Source organism: Agelaius tricolor, unplaced genomic scaffold, assembly GCF_023055355.1.
Source record: "Agelaius tricolor isolate 1412-34295 unplaced genomic scaffold, bAgeTri1.0.p SCAF_86, whole genome shotgun sequence".
Taxonomy (NCBI): Eukaryota; Metazoa; Chordata; class Aves; order Passeriformes; family Icteridae; genus Agelaius; species Agelaius tricolor.
Genome location: NW_027269346.1, coordinates 613,064 through 627,500, shown reverse-complemented (window position 1 = coordinate 627,500; position 14,437 = coordinate 613,064). Strand labels below are relative to the sequence as shown.

At 62.2% G+C, this 14,437-nt stretch overlaps 2 protein-coding genes across 4 annotated transcripts; one reads left to right on the top strand and one right to left on the bottom strand.

The window, feature by feature from the left end:
• Positions 1–1,056: 1,056 nt before the first annotated feature.
• LOC139585613 (uncharacterized) lies at positions 1,057–3,572 on the bottom strand. Of its 3 annotated transcripts, XM_071418418.1 has the most exons (5): positions 3,423–3,572; positions 3,183–3,269; positions 2,931–3,032; positions 2,218–2,343; positions 1,057–2,140 (listed from the first exon to the last, which is right to left on the bottom strand). In XM_071418418.1, the coding sequence occupies exons 1-5, from the start codon at positions 3,567–3,569 to the stop codon at positions 1,991–1,993; spliced, it is 612 nt and encodes a 203-aa protein (XP_071274519.1). In that variant the 5' UTR covers positions 3,570–3,572; the 3' UTR covers positions 1,057–1,990. The 3 variants fall into 3 exon arrangements, with proteins under 3 accessions (XP_071274519.1, XP_071274518.1, XP_071274516.1); XM_071418415.1 differs by having other exon boundaries at positions 1,087–2,140; positions 3,183–3,572; XM_071418417.1 differs by lacking the exon at positions 2,931–3,032 and having other exon boundaries at positions 1,085–2,140; positions 3,183–3,572.
• Positions 3,565–13,402, top strand: CHKB (choline kinase beta). The gene is made up of 11 exons (XM_071418414.1): positions 3,565–3,858; positions 4,901–5,009; positions 6,841–6,954; positions 7,022–7,155; positions 8,008–8,112; positions 8,889–8,947; positions 9,031–9,115; positions 10,334–10,442; positions 11,227–11,336; positions 12,072–12,153; positions 13,102–13,402. Exons 1-11 carry the CDS (start codon positions 3,707–3,709, stop codon positions 13,156–13,158), a joined length of 1,116 nt encoding a protein of 371 aa, XP_071274515.1. The 5' UTR covers positions 3,565–3,706; the 3' UTR covers positions 13,159–13,402.
• The last annotated feature ends 1,035 nt before the right edge of the window (positions 13,403–14,437 follow it).

Genomic DNA, 14,437 nt, shown 5'->3' with positions numbered 1-14,437 from the left:
TCCCACCCAAACATGGAACATCAGCCCCTGGAGCAGCAGCTGGAGCACCTGGAGCTGAGATTCCACCCAAAAAAAAAAGGAATTTCCCTTTGGAAGAGGAAAAGCCAAAGCCGGGAAATCCCGGATCCAGGAGCACCTGGCAGGGCCCAGCCCCGAGCCCAGCCCAGGCCCAATGGAAATCTGGGAAGCAAAGGGAAATCCCTCGGGAATGAGGGAGCCCCAGGGCCGGCCCAGGGCTTCCAGAAGCTCCCCTGAGAATCCCGGGATGAGCCAGAGCCCGTCCCAAAGGAGCCCCAGAGCTGCCTCTGCTCCAGGCTGAGCCCAGATCCCAAATCCAGCCGGAGTTTTCCAGCCCAAATCCCAAATCCCTCCAGAGTTTTCCAGCCCCCTCCCCAATCCCTCTGGAGTTTTCCAGACCTTTCCCAAATCCCTCCGGTGTTTTCCAGCCCAAATCCCAAACCCCTCCAGAGTTTTCCAGCCCAAATCCCAAACCCCTCCAGAGTTTTCCAACCCAAATCCCAATCCCCTCTGGAGTTTTCCAGTCTCCTCCCACAGCCCTCTGGAATTTTCCAGCCCTTCCCAGCCCTGTTCCCTTCCTGGCCCCATTCCAGCCCCTCCAGGGCTCTCCAGGATTCCGGCTGGGGCCTCACCGGGGCCACCTTTGGAAAATGTGGGAAAACTCCCAGAAAGGTTTGGGATCACCATCCCCACAGAGGTGGCACTTGGGGACACAGGGGGTGGCCTTGCCCCGCTGGATCCCAGGGGATTTTCCAGCCTCCATTCCCCCCCCGGGCAGGCCGGGATGGCAGCAGCAGCAGCAGCAGCAGCTGGCACAGATGCCACCACTCCCCGTCACCCATCTGTCACCCCCGGCCCCCCCGGCACTTCCCGAGGTTCCGGACATAATCCGGGATCGGGGCCGGGCATCGCTGCCACCCCCGAGCCCGGGAATGTCACACGGGGGGGACAGGGTGACCCCAGGAATGAACACAGCTGGACACGGACACGGGGCGGGCCTGGAGTTTATTGGTGATCATGGGCAGGGGACACACCGGCCATGGGGGGACAGGGTGACCATGGGGGGACACGGTGACCATGGGCAGGGGACACGGTGACCATGGGCAGGGGGGCATGGTGGCCATGGGGGGACAGGGTGGCCATGGGGGGACACGGTGGCCATGGGGGGACACGGTGGCCATAGGCAGGGGACACGGTGGCCATGGGGGGACAGGGTGACCTTGGGCAGGGGGACAGGGTGACCATGGGGCAGTGTGGGGTTTCCAGGGGGGGCTTTGGGGCTGGGGGTGTCTGTGGGGGGGGACAGGGCAGGGGGTGTCTGTGGGATGGGAATGGGGTTTTTGGGGGGCATTATGGGGCTGGGGGTGTCTGTGGGGTGGGCACAAGGTGTTTATGGGGTGGGACAAGGCACAAGGTGTGTCCATAGGGGCACTGTGTGTTTATGGGGTGGGCACAGGGTGTCCATGGGGGGTACAGGGTGTTTATGGGGTGGGCACAGCATGTCCATAGGGGTACAGGGTGTTTATGGGGTGGGCACAGGGTGTCCATAGGGGGTACAGGGTGTTTATGGGGTGGGCACAGGCTGTTCATAGGGGGTACAGGGTGTTTATGGGGTGGGCACAGCATGTCCATAGGGGTACAGGGTGTTTATGGGGTGGGCACAGGGTGTCCATAGGGGTACAGGGTGTTTATGGGGTGGGCACAGGGTGTTTATGGGGTGGGCACAGGGTGTCCATAGGGGGTACAGGGTGTTTATGGGGTGGGCACAGGGTGTCCATAGGGGTACAGGGTGTTTATGGGGTGGGCACAGGGTGTCCATAGGGGGTACAGGGTGTTTATGGGGTGGGCACAGGGTGTCCATAGGGGGCACAGAGTGTTTATGGGGTGGGACAAGGCACAAGGTGTTTATAGGGTGGGCACAGCCAGGTCCCCGTGCCCTCACCCCGCTGTCCCTGGCTGGCCGGGGGGTGGCTCAGGGGGTGTTCCCGTTGTCCCCCTGTGCCAGCAGCAGATCCAGGTAGGCCCCAGAGATGAGGTCCTGCTCCCCGATCCCGAATTCCTGCAGCAGCTCCCGCGCCAGGCGCTGCCCGTCCTCCTCACTCTGCTCCGGCTGCAGCACCACCTGCAGCCACCCACGGTCACCCGGGGCCACCTGGGCCACCAGGGCCACCCGGGGTGCCACTCCCCCTGTCCCCTCACCTCCAGCTCCAGGAAGTCCCCGAGCCCCTGCACCCGGTCCAGGTGCAGCCGGGTCTGGCCCAGCAGGAACAGGAGCCGCTCCTTCCTCACCGTGCCCAGCACGCCCAGGGACTGCGACAGCACCGCCTGGGGACAGGGACAGGGGTGACACAGGGACCCCACAGAGCCCAGGGACTGCGACAGCACTGCCTGGGGACAGGGGTGACACAGGGACCCCACAGTGCCCAGGGATTGCGACAGCACCGCCTGGGGACAGGGACAGGGGTGACACAGGGACCCCACAGAGCCCAGGGACTGCGACAGCACCGCCTGGGGACAGGGGACAGGGGTGACACAGGGACCCCACAGTGCCCAGGGATTGCGACAGCACTGCCTGGGGACAGGGGTGACACAGGGACCCCACAGTGCCCAGCACGCCCAGGGATTGCAACAGCACCGCCTGGGGACATGAGGACAGGGCTGACAGGGGTGACAGGGACCCCACAAAGCCTAGGGACTGGGACAGCACTGCTTGGGGTGACACGGGGACAGGGGTGACAGGGGGTGACACAGAGACCCCTCAGAGCCCAGGGCCCGTGCCACCACCGCCTGTGGGCACAGGGGGTGACACGGATGGCACAGGGGATTACAGGGGTGGCACAGGAGGCTACAGAGATGGAACAGTGGGTGACAAGGTGGCACAGGGACCCCAGCTCTCCCCCAGCCCCGCTCACCTGCAGCCCCTCGGGGTCAGCCGTGGGGGTGATGCTGAACCTGGACAGTTTGGGGCCGGCGCTGTCGGGGCGCTCGTAGAAAATCAGCTCCCCCCGGCCGTCCTGGGGACAGCCACAGGTAGGGACAGGTGAGAACAGGGACAGGAGAGCACGGGGACAGGTGAGCATGGGGACGGGTGAGGGACAGGGACAGGTGAGCACGGGGACACGTGAGGACAGGGCCAGGGCCAAGCCCCTCCAGCCACCCCTCACCTGTGTCTGGCGCAGCTTGAGCCGCCCCCGCGGCACCCGGAAGAACGTGTCGGTCTGGAGCAGCACCTGCCCGCCCCCGGGGCACACCTGGGGCGGCTCCTGCCCCTCACCTGTGCCCGGTCCGCCCCCGGGGCACACCTGGGGCGGCTCCTGCCCCTCACCCGTGCCCGGTCCGCCCCCGGGGCACACCTGGGGCGGCTCCTGCCCCTCACCCGTGCCCGGTCCGCCCCCGGGGCACACCTGGGGCGGTCCCTGCCCGGCCCCGGGGCACACGGGGCACACCGGGCCCAGCCCCCGCAGCCTCAGGGCCGCCCTCAGCGCTTCCTCCCGCGCCCTCAGCCGCGCCTTCACCTCCACGTTCCGCCGCATCCCGCCGAGCGCGCCCATTGGCTGCTGCGCACGCACCACCTCCCCGAGGTGGCTTTCTATTGGTCGGTTAAACCGTCAATCAGCGAACCGCGTTGTTATTGGTTAGAGGCTGCCCGGGCGCCGCCCTGGCCGAGCGGAACGGGGCAGGGGCGACCATGGCGGCGGCGGCGGGGGGCCAGGGCAGCGGCAGCGAGGACGGCGATGTCCCTGCCGCCACCCGCCTGCAGGCCTACGCCTGGTGCCGCGAGTTTCTGGCCGGCTCCTGGAAGCTCATCGGCCCGGACGAGTTCGGCATCTGGCCCATCGGGTAGGAAGCGGAACGGGCGAGAGGCGTCTTCCCCCCCCCGCCCTCTCCGCGGTGGTCTCGTCCCGGGGTTTAGGGAAGCGTCCCTCACAGCGGCCCCGGTTACCCCGCAGCGGTGTCCCTGTCCCCTCCCAGTGTCCCCAGACCTGTGTCCCAGTCCCCTCCCAGTGTCCCTGCTGTCCTCTGAACCCAGTGTCCCTCCCAGTGTCCCCGGACCAGTGTCCCAGTCCCTTCCCCGACCCTTTCCCAGTGTCCCCAGCTGCCCCTCCCCGAAGCAGCATCCCTGTCCCCCAGTGTCCCCAGCTGTCCTCGGGGCCGTGTCCCAGTGTCCCCCTCCCAGTCGCCTCCCAGACCATCATCCCTGTCCCCCGGTTGTCCCCACGGACTGGTGTCCTGGTCCCTCTCCCAGTTGCCCCCAGTTTTCCCCCGGACTCGTACTCCAGTGCCTCTCCCAGTGTCCCCAAGCATTGTCCCCCGTGTCCCCAGTCCAGTGTCCCCAGTCCATTGTCCCCAGTGTCCCCATCCCCTGCCAGGTGCCCAGCACATCCTGAACAGGGGTGTGGCTGTCCCCCCATGTCCCCTGCAGTTACCAGTGCCACTTCAGTGTCTCCCCTTCTCCCCCTCGTTCCCAGTGTCCTGGTGCCCCCTGACCCCACAAATCCCACAGCGGAGAACTCCTGTACCAGTGTGCACTGCCCGGGTGGGTCAGTGTCCCCCTGGTGTCCCCAATGTCCCCAGTGTCCCTGTCCCACAGCAGGGGGCTCTGTAACCTGCTGTACAAGTGTGCACTGTCTGGGGTGTGTCAGTGTCCCCCTGATGTCCCCAATGTCCCCAGTGTCCCTGTCCCACAGCAGGGGGCTCTGTAACCTGCTGTACAAGTGTGCGCTGTCTGGGGTGTGTCAGTGTCCCCCTGATGTCCCCAATGTCCCCACTGTCCCTGTCCCACAGAGGGGGGCTCAGTAACCTGCTGTACAAGTGTGCACTGTCTGGGGTGTGCCAGTGTCCCCCTGATGTCCCCAATGTCCCCACTGTCCCTGTCCCACAGAGGGGGGCTCAGTAACCTGCTGTACAAGTGTGCGCTGCCCGAGCATGTGCAGAGCGTGGGGGACGAGCCCCGGCAGGTGCTGCTGCGCGTCTATGGGGCCATCCTGCAGGTGAGGGCACAGCCACACCCCACGGGGACCCCAAACCCCACGGGGACCCCATGGGGACCCCAAGGGACCCCCTGGGATTGGGGATCCGGCTGGGGTGGGAGTGCTGGGGTTGGGGATTCCGAGGCCATCCTGCAGGTGGGGGGACAGCCACTCCCCGTGGGGACCCCCGGGACCCCAAACCCCATGAGGACCCCAAGGGAACCCCCTGAACTCCCTGGGATTAGGGTTTTTGGGTGCCCTCCCTCTGGGGTGGGAGGTGCTGGGGTTTGGGGTTCTGAGGCTCCTTGGGGTGTTGGGTTTGATGTCCCGTTTTTGGGGTGCCAGTATTGGGGGTGCTGGGTTGGGGGCCCGTTTTTGGGGTGCTGGTGTTGGAGTTACTGTTTTGGGGTCTCGGTTTTGGGGTAACGGTATGGGGATCCTGGTTTTTGGGGTCCCGTTTTTGGGTCCCATTTTGGGGATCCCGTTTTGGCACCCTGTTTTTGTGGTCCCATTTTTGGATTTCCTATTTGGGGTCCCGTTTTTGTGGTCCCATTTTTGAGTCCCATTTTTTGGGATCCCTGTTTGGTGTCCTGTGTTTTTTGTGTCCCAATTTGAGATCCCGGTTTTGGGGATCCCATTTTGGGGGTCCCATTTTGGTGTCCTGTTTTAGTGGTCCCATTTTTGGATTTCCTATTTGGGGTCCCATTCTTGGGGATCCCTGTTTGGTGTCCCGTGGTTTTGGTGTCCCAATTTGGGGTCCCTTTTTTGGGGACCCCATTTTGGTGTCCCGATCTGGGATCTGGTTTTTGGGAATCCCTGTTGGTGTCCCAATTTGGGGTCCAGTTTCTGGGGATCCCTGTTGGTGTCCCATGTTTTCTGTGTCCCGTTTTTGGGGATCCCTATTTGTGTCCTGTGTTTTCTGTGTCCCAATTTGTGGTCCCATTTTTAGGGATCCCTGTTTGGGTGCCCCGTGTTTTTGGTGTCCTGATTTGGGGTCCTGTTTTTGGGGATCCCCGTTTGGTGTCCCTATTTGGGGTCCCGTTTTTGGGGATCCCCTTTTGGTGTCCCGATCTGGGATCTGGTTTTTGGGAATCCCTGTTGGTGTCCCAATTTGGGGTCCAGTTTCTGGGGATCCCTGTTGGTGTCCCATGTTTTCTGTGTCCCGTTTTTGGGGATCCCTATTTGTGTCCTGTGTTTTCTGTGTCCCAATTTGTGGTCCCATTTTTAGGGATCCCTGTTTGGGTGCCCCGTGTTTTTGGTGTCCTGATTTGGGGTCCTGTTTTTGGGGATCCCCGTTTGGTGTCCCTATTTGGGGTCCCGTTTTTGGGGATCCCCTTTTGGTGTCCCATGTTTTTGGTGTCCCAATCTGTGGTCCCATTTTTGGGATCCCTGTTTGGTGTCCTGTGTTTTTGTGTCCCAATTTGGGGTCCCGTTTTTGGGTCCCATTTTGGGATCCCTGTTTGGTGTCCTGTGTTTTTTGTGTCCCAATTTGAGATCCCATTTTTGGGGATCCCATTTTGGGGATCCCATTTTGGCGTCCCGTGTTTTTGGTGTCCCAATCTGTGGTCCCATTTTTGTGTCCCATTTTGGGGATCCCTGTTGGTGTCCTTTGTTTTCTATGTCCCAATTTGTGGTCCCGTTTTTGGGTCCTGTTTTGGGGCTCCCTGTTGCCGTCCTGTGTTCTTTGGGATCCCGTTTTTGGGGATCCCCTTTTGGTGTCCCGTGTTTTTGGTGTCCCAATCTGTGGTCCCGCTTTTGGGTCCCGTTTTTGGGGATCCCCGTTTGGTGTCCCGTGTTTTCAGTGTCCCAATCTGTGTCCCCGTTTTGGGGCGCCCCTGTCCCCCCTCTGCAGGGCGTGGACTCGCTGGTGCTGGAGAGCGTCATGTTTGCCATCCTGGCCGAGCGCGCGCTGGGGCCGCGCCTCTTCGGGGTGTTCCCGCAGGGCCGCCTGGAGCAGTACCTGCCGGTAGGATCGGGGTCCCCCGCGCCCCCCGTGCCCCCCCGGGCACCCCCAACCCCCCGTGCCCCCCCAGAGCCGGCGGCTGCGCACCGAGGAGCTGCGGGACCCGCGCGTCTCGGCCGAGATCGCCGTCACCATGGCGCGCTTCCACGGCATGGCCATGCCCTTCAACAAGGAGCCCAAGTGGCTCTTTGGGACCATGGAGGGGTGAGGGGACCTGATCCCACTGGGAATGGGGAGGGGGGACTGAAATCCTACTGGGAATGGGGAGGGGGGACCAAAACCCCACTGGGAATGGGGAGGGGGGACAAAAATCCCACTGGGAATGGGGAGGGGGGACCTGATCCCACTGGGAATGGGGATGGGGGACACAAAATCCCACTGGGAACAGGGAATGGGGTCAGGGGACCTGATCCCACTGGGAATGGGGATGGGGGACACAAAATCCCACTGGGAACAGGGGGACCTGATCCCACTGGGTATGGGGATGGGGGACACAAAATCCCACTGGGAACGGGGAGGGGGGACCAAAATCCCACTGGGATTGGGGAGGGGGGACCAAAATCCCACCGGGAACAGGGAATGGGGTGAGGGGACCTGATCCCACTGGGAACAGGGAAGGGGGACCAAAATCCTACTGGGAACAGAGAGTGGGGAGGGGGGGACCCAAACCCCACTGGGAATGGGGAATGGGGACCCAAATCCCACTGGGAGCAGGGAGTGGGGTCCCCAAAATCCGATTGGGAAGAGGGAATGGGGTGGGAGAGCTCCAAATCCCAGCGGGATCATGAACTTGTGAGGGGGGACCCAAGTCCCATTGGGATCAGGGAGTGGGGACCCCAAATCCCATTGGGATCAGGGAGTGGGGACCCCAAATCCCAGCAGGTCCAGACCCCGGGGGTTTCCTGGCTGCTTCCAGAGGGTCCCGTGTGACACAGAGGGGACAGTGGGTGGCCTTGGGGTGGCCCTGGGGTGGCCGGGGCTGGGCAGGGAGCTCCGGGGGTTCTGTCCCCTGTGTCCCCACGCTGTCCCCATGTCCCCACTGTCCCGTGTCCCCAGGTACCTGCAGCAGATCTCAGAGCTGACGTTCTCAGAGCCGTCACAGCTGCAGCAGCTGGAGCAGCTCCGGGGCTACAACCTGGAGCAGGAGATGAGGAGCCTCAGGTCACTGCCACCCCCTGAGTGTCCCTCTGCTGTCCCTTGTCCCCGCCTGGCCCCGCGGCGTCCCCAGGGCAGCGATGCTGTGGGGCCGGGGCGTCTGTGGTTCTGTCCTCCCCTCTGTCCCCTCTGTCCTTTCTATCTCGGGTCCCTCATGTCCTCCTATCCCTGGTGTCCCCCATGTCCCACATATCCCTGTGTGTCTCTGTGTCCCTGGTGTCACCTGTGTCCCCCATGTCCTCAGGGTGACCCTGGTGTCTCCCCTGTGTCCCTTGTATCCGTGTCACCTCTATCTCCTGGTGTCACCCATGCCTTTTGTTCCTCTGTGTCCCACATGTCCCTTGTGTCCCATATCCCTGCACCTGCCATGTCCCCAGTGTCCCTGTGTCCCCCATATCCTTGGGGTGTCCCTGGTGTCCCCTGTATCCCCCATATCCCCGTGTCCCCATTTCCTTGGACCATCTCCATGTCCCTGGTGTCCCCATGTCCCCATTTCCCTGGATTCCTGTGTCCCCAGTGTCCTTGTATGCCAGGTATCCCCCTTGCCCCCAAAGTCCCTGTGCCCCCATGTCCCCAGATCCCTGCATCCCCCATGTCCCCGTGGCCCTGCTGTCCCCCCATGTTCCCATATCCCAGGACCCCTCCATGTCCTTGGGCTGTCCCTCATGTCCCCATGTCCCCATACTCCTGGTGCCCTCCCATGTCCCCGGGCTGTCCCTCTGTCCCCACCCTGGTCCCCCAACCCCTCCCCGTGTCCCCTCTGAGCCCCTCTCACCCCTCAGGGACCTGCTGGAGGCCACCCCGTCCCCGGTGGTCTTCTGCCACAACGACGTGCAGGAGGGTGAGTGACACAGGGTGGCCCTGTCCCCCAGATCCCCCAGATCCCCCAAAACCCCATAAATCCCCCAAACCCCGACCCCACAGGGAACATCCTGCTCCTGGCGGGGCGCGAGGCCTCCTCAGACCGGCTCATGCTCATCGACTTCGAGTACAGCAGCTACAACTACCGGTGGGCTTGGGGGCCCCTGGGGGGTTTGGGGGGGTCCCTGGGGGGATCTGGGGGGTCCCTGAGGGGATCTGGGGTGTCCCTGAGGGGATCTGGGGGGTCCCTGAGGGGATTTGGGGGGTCCCTGGTGTTCCCTCATGTTCCATGATCCCACTGGGATTTCCCCACTCCTGCTCACGTTCCACGGTCCCGGTGGGATTAGGAGCTCCCCCTCACAAGTCCCTGATCCTGGGGGGATTTGGGGGTCCCTGCGGGGATTTGGGGGATCCCGGGGGGGGTCCCTCACACTCCGTGATCCCATTGGGATTTGGGGGCTTCCTGCTCATATTCCTGGTGGGGTTTAGGGGCTCCCCCTTCTGAGTCCCTGCTCTGTTTTTTAGGGAGATTTTAGGGGGTCCCTGGGAGCTTTTGGAAGCCCTTGTGGGGGTTTGGGGGTCCCTAGAGGATTTGGGGTCCCTACAGGGTTCCCCACACTCCATGACCCCATTGGGATTTAGGATTTGGGATCCCTACAGGGTTCCCCACACTCCATGACCCCACTGGGATTTGGGGGCTTCCTGCTCATATTCCGTGACCCCGTTGGGATTTGGGGTTCCACCTCCCTGCTCCATGATCATGATGGGATTTGGGGTCCCCCTGTCCCCGCTCCATGCTCCCAGTGGGATTTAGGGCTCCAATCCCCTCTGCACACTCCCCATGGGGTTTGGGGTTCCCTCTGAAGGCTCCCAGGTGGGTTTGGGGTAGCAGTGGGGTCAGTGCTGATCCCCAGTGATTTTGGGGCTCACAGAGGGGTCGGTGCTGATCCCTTGATGGGTTTGGGGCTCACAGAGGGGTCGGTGCTGATCCCCAGTGATTTTGGGGCTCACAGAGGGGTCAGTGCTGATCCCCAGTGATTTTGGGGCTCACAGAGGGGTCAGTGCTGATCCCCAGTGATTTTGGGGCTCACAGAGGGGTCGGTGCTGATCCCCAGTGATTTTGGGGCTCACAGAGGGGTCGGTGCTGATCCCCAGTGATTTTGGGGCTCACAGAGGGGTCGGTGCTGATCCCCAGTGATTTTGGGGCTCACAGAGGGGTCAGTGCTGATCCCCAGTGATTTTGGGGCTCACAGAGGGGTCGGTGCTGATCCCCAGTGATTTTGGGGCTCACAGAGGGGTCGGTGCTGATCCCCAGTGATTTTGGGGCTCACAGAGGGGTCGGTGCTGTGTGACCCCCCCGCTGCAGGGGCTTTGACCTGGGCAATCACTTCTGCGAGTGGGTTTACAGCTACAGCCACGAGGGCTGGCCCTGCTTCCAGGCACACCCCGAGCACTACCCCAGCCGCCAGCAGCAGGTCTGGGGGACCAGGGCCCCTTTGGGGGGGGCTTTGGGGTCTGGGGGTCCCTTGGGGCCGGGGGGTCCCTTTGGGGATCCCTTGGGGGGTCCCAGCCCCAATTCCAACCCTTCCCACCCTCCCCAGCTCCATTTCATCCTCCAGGTTTTTCACCTGTCCGAGATCTCAGGGAGTCCCAGGGCTGGGCAGGGGCTCCTTTGGGGCTGGGTGGTCCCTTTGGGGTGCCGGGGACATTCCCTGGGCAGGGGTCCCTTGGGGCTGGGGGTTCTGGAGGGATCCAGTCCCTGCTCCCAGCCCCCGTTCCCCTCCCCAGCTCCATTTCATCCGCCATTACCTGTCTGAGGTCTCAGGGGTCCCTTTGGGGCCGGGGGTGTCCCTGGGGTGTCCCTTTGGGGCCAAGGAGTCCCTTTGGGGTCCCTTTGGGGCCGGGAGTCCCTTTGGGGTCCCAGCCCCTGTGTCCCCCCACAGCTCCATTTCATCTGGCATTACCTGTCTGAGGTCTCAGGGGTCCCTTTGGGGTCGGGGGTGTCCCTGGGGTGTCCCTTTGGCACTGGGAAGTCCCTGGGGTGTCCCTTTGGGGTCAGGGAGTCCCTTTGGGGTCCAGTCCCTGCTCCCAGCCGCTGTATCCCCTCCCCAGCTCCATTTCATCCGCCATTACCTGTCTGAGGTCTCAGGGGTCCCTTTGGCACTGGGGTGTCCCTGGGGTGTCCCTTTGGGGCCGGGGGTGTCCCTGGGGTGTCCCTTTGGGGTCCCTTTGTGGTCCCAGCCCCCGTGTCCCCCCCAGCTCCATTTCATCCGCCATTACCTGTCGGCGGCGCTGTCGGGCGGCGCCGGGCGGGCCCCGCAGGAGGAGCAGGCGCGCCTGGAGGAGGAGATGCTGCGGGAGATCGAGCGGTACCGCCGGGGCACCGGGGGGGGGGTCCTCAGGGGGATGTCTGGGGGGCTTTGTACCTCTGTTTGGGGCTCTCTGTGCCACTTTCGGGGCTCTCTGTGCCACTTTTGGGGTCCCATGTGTGATTTTGGGGGGTTTTTATACCTCTGTTTCAGGTTTCCATGCCACTTTTGGGGTCCTCTGTGCCAAGTTTTGGGGTTTCTGTGACCTCATTTTGGGTCTCTGTGCCATTTTGGGGGGGTCCTCTGTGCCACCACAGAGGTCCTCTGTGCCACTTTAGGGTCCTCTGTGCCACTCTTGGGGTCCTCTGTGCCACTCTTGGGGTCCTCTGTGCCACTCTTGGGGTCCTCTGTGTGGTTTTTCGGGGTCTTTGTACTGCACTGGGGGTCTCTGTGCCACTTTGGGATGTCTGTGCCACTTTCAGGGTCCTCAGTGGGATTTTTGGGGGCCTTTGTACCTCTATTTGGGGCCCTCTGTTCCACTTTTGCAGTCTCTTTACCTGTATTTGGGTTCTCTGTGCCATTTTTAGGGTTCTCTGTGCCATTTTTAGGGTTCTCTGTGCCCCCATTTGGGGTCTCTGTGCCTCTACTGTGTCTCTGTGCCCCCGTTTGGGGTTTCTGTCCCTCTTGGGGGTCTCTGTGCCATTTTTAGGCTCCCCTGCCCCACGCCCCCCTCCCGCGGGTGTTTTTGGGGTGCCCGGGGGGGATTTTGGGGTCTCACCCCCCTTTTCCCCCCAGCTTCACCCTGGCCTCACACTTCTTCTGGGGGCTCTGGTCCGTGGTGCAGGCCAAGATCTCCACGATCCACTTTGGGTACCTGGTGAGCTCTGGGGGCCGCTGTGCCCCTGTTGGGGGCTCCACGACCCCTGAACCCCTTTTAGCCCCTTTCCCCTTATTTCCCCTCCCTCCCCTCATTTCTCCCTCTTTTCACCTTTCCCCTTTCTTTCATTTTCCCATTTTGCCCCCCATTTTCTCCCCATTTTCCCCACTTTTTCTCCCATCTCCCCCCTTTTATCCCCCCTTTTCCCTCTTCCCTTGCCCTTTCCTCCCTCTTTCCCCCATTCTCCCTTTTTCCTCCCCTATTTTCCCCTTTTCCCCTTTCTTTCCTTTTTCCCAATTTGCCCCCCATTTTCTCCCCCTTTTCCCCAATTTTTCTCCCATTTCCCCCCTTTTATCCCTCGTTTTTTTCCCTTTTCTCTCCTGCCCTGCCCTTTCCTCCCTCTTTCCACTTCTCCCTTTTTTCTCCCCTATTTTCCCCTTTTCCCCCCCTTTTCCCCTCATTTTCCCCCTTTCCCTTTTCTTTCCTCTTTTCCCAATTTGCCCCCATTTTCTCCCCTTTTTTCCCAAATTTTCTCCCATTTCCCCCCTTTTATCCCCCTTTTTTCTCCCTTTTCCCTCCTTCCCCACCCTTTCCTCCCTGTTTCCCCTTCTCCCTTTTCCCCCCATTTACCCCTTTCCCCACCTTTTCTCCCCCCTTTCCCCCCTTTATCCTATTCCCCCCCCTTTTTAACCCTTCCCTCCCCTTTTTAACCCCTTTTCCCCCCTTTTTTCCCATTTCCCCCCTTTCATTCCTCCCTTTTCCCCCTTTTCCCACCTTCCTTGCCCTTTCCTCCCTTTTCCCTCTTCCCCCTTCTCCCCTTTTCCTCCCCCTTTTTCTCCTCCTTTTCCTCTCCCTCCTTCCCCCCCTTTTCCCCCTTTCCCTCCTTTTTTGCCCCTTTCCCCCCATTTTTAACCCCTTTTCCCCCTTTTTTGCCCCTTTTCCCCCCAGGATTACGCCCAGAGCCGTTTCCAGGCCTATTTCCAGCACAAGGCTCGCTGCTCCTGAGGGGATCCCCCAAATCCTGCCCCCCCCGGCCTCTGGGGGGGCGTTGGGACGGTTGGGGGGGTTGGTAACGGTTTGGGGGGGCCCTGACAGTTTGGGGGGCACCACAACGGTTTGGGGGGGCTGAGCCCCGGGACCCCCCCGCACCCCGGGACTCGGCAGCAGAGGTGGGTGGGACCCCCCCCCCATAAGGGTGGGATTTGGGGTGGGGGGCTCTGGGGACCCCCAGATCCGCACTCCTGGCCAGTAACGGGGGTTTGGGGTGGTTTTGGGGGGTTTGGGGCGTGGCACAGGGGGTGGGGGACCCCGTTTGTACCTCAGTGCCCCCCGCGCCCCCCGCCCGCAGCTCTGGGGCCGGGGCCGCTCCCGGGGCCCCCGTTTCGACAGCAGAATGTAAAACTCAGACCAATAAAGCCGCGCTGGGGCCGGCGCTCGAGTCCGCCTTCCCTAATCCCGCCCCAAATCCCACCCCTTCGGATTCCTCCATCCCAAATCCCACCCAAAATCCCGCCCCAAATCCCACCCCTTCGGATTCCTCCATCCCAAATTCCCCCCAAAATCCCGCCCCAAATCCCACCCCTTCGGATTCCTCCATCCCAAATTCCCCCCAAAATCCCGCCCCAAATCACACCCCTTCGGATTCCTCCATCCCAAACTCCCCCCAAAATCCCGCCCCAAATCCCACCCCTTCGGATTCCTCCATCCCAAATTCCCCCCAAAATCCCGCCCCAAATCCCACCCCTTCGGATTCCTCCATCCCAAATTCCCCCCAAAATCCCGCCCCAAATCACACCCCTTCGGATTCCTCCATCCCAAACTCCCCCCAAAATCCCGCCCCAAATCCCACCCCTTCAAATTCCCCTTTCCCAAATCCCGCCCTAAATCCCACCCTAAATCCCGCCCTCTTCAAATTCCTCCCTTCCCAAATTCCCACCCTCTCAAATCCCCCCCCCGGCAAATCCCACCCCAAAATCCCGCCCCAAATCCCACCCCCTCAAATTTCCCCCTTCCCAAATCCCGCCCTAAATTCCACCCTAAATCCCGCCCTCTTCAAATTCCTCCATCCCAAATCCCGCCCTAAATCCAACCCCCTCAAATTCCCCCCGCCCCAAATCCCACCCCTCAAATTCCCCCTTCCCGATTCCCGCCTTCCCCAAATCCCACCCCCAAATTCCCGACTGCTGCTTCTGCCCCCTCCCCAAATCCGCCCCCCGGGACCCCCCAATCGCCGTGGGGCAGAGCGGGGGAGGGGCCGGGGGGACACAAGGGACACACGGGGGGG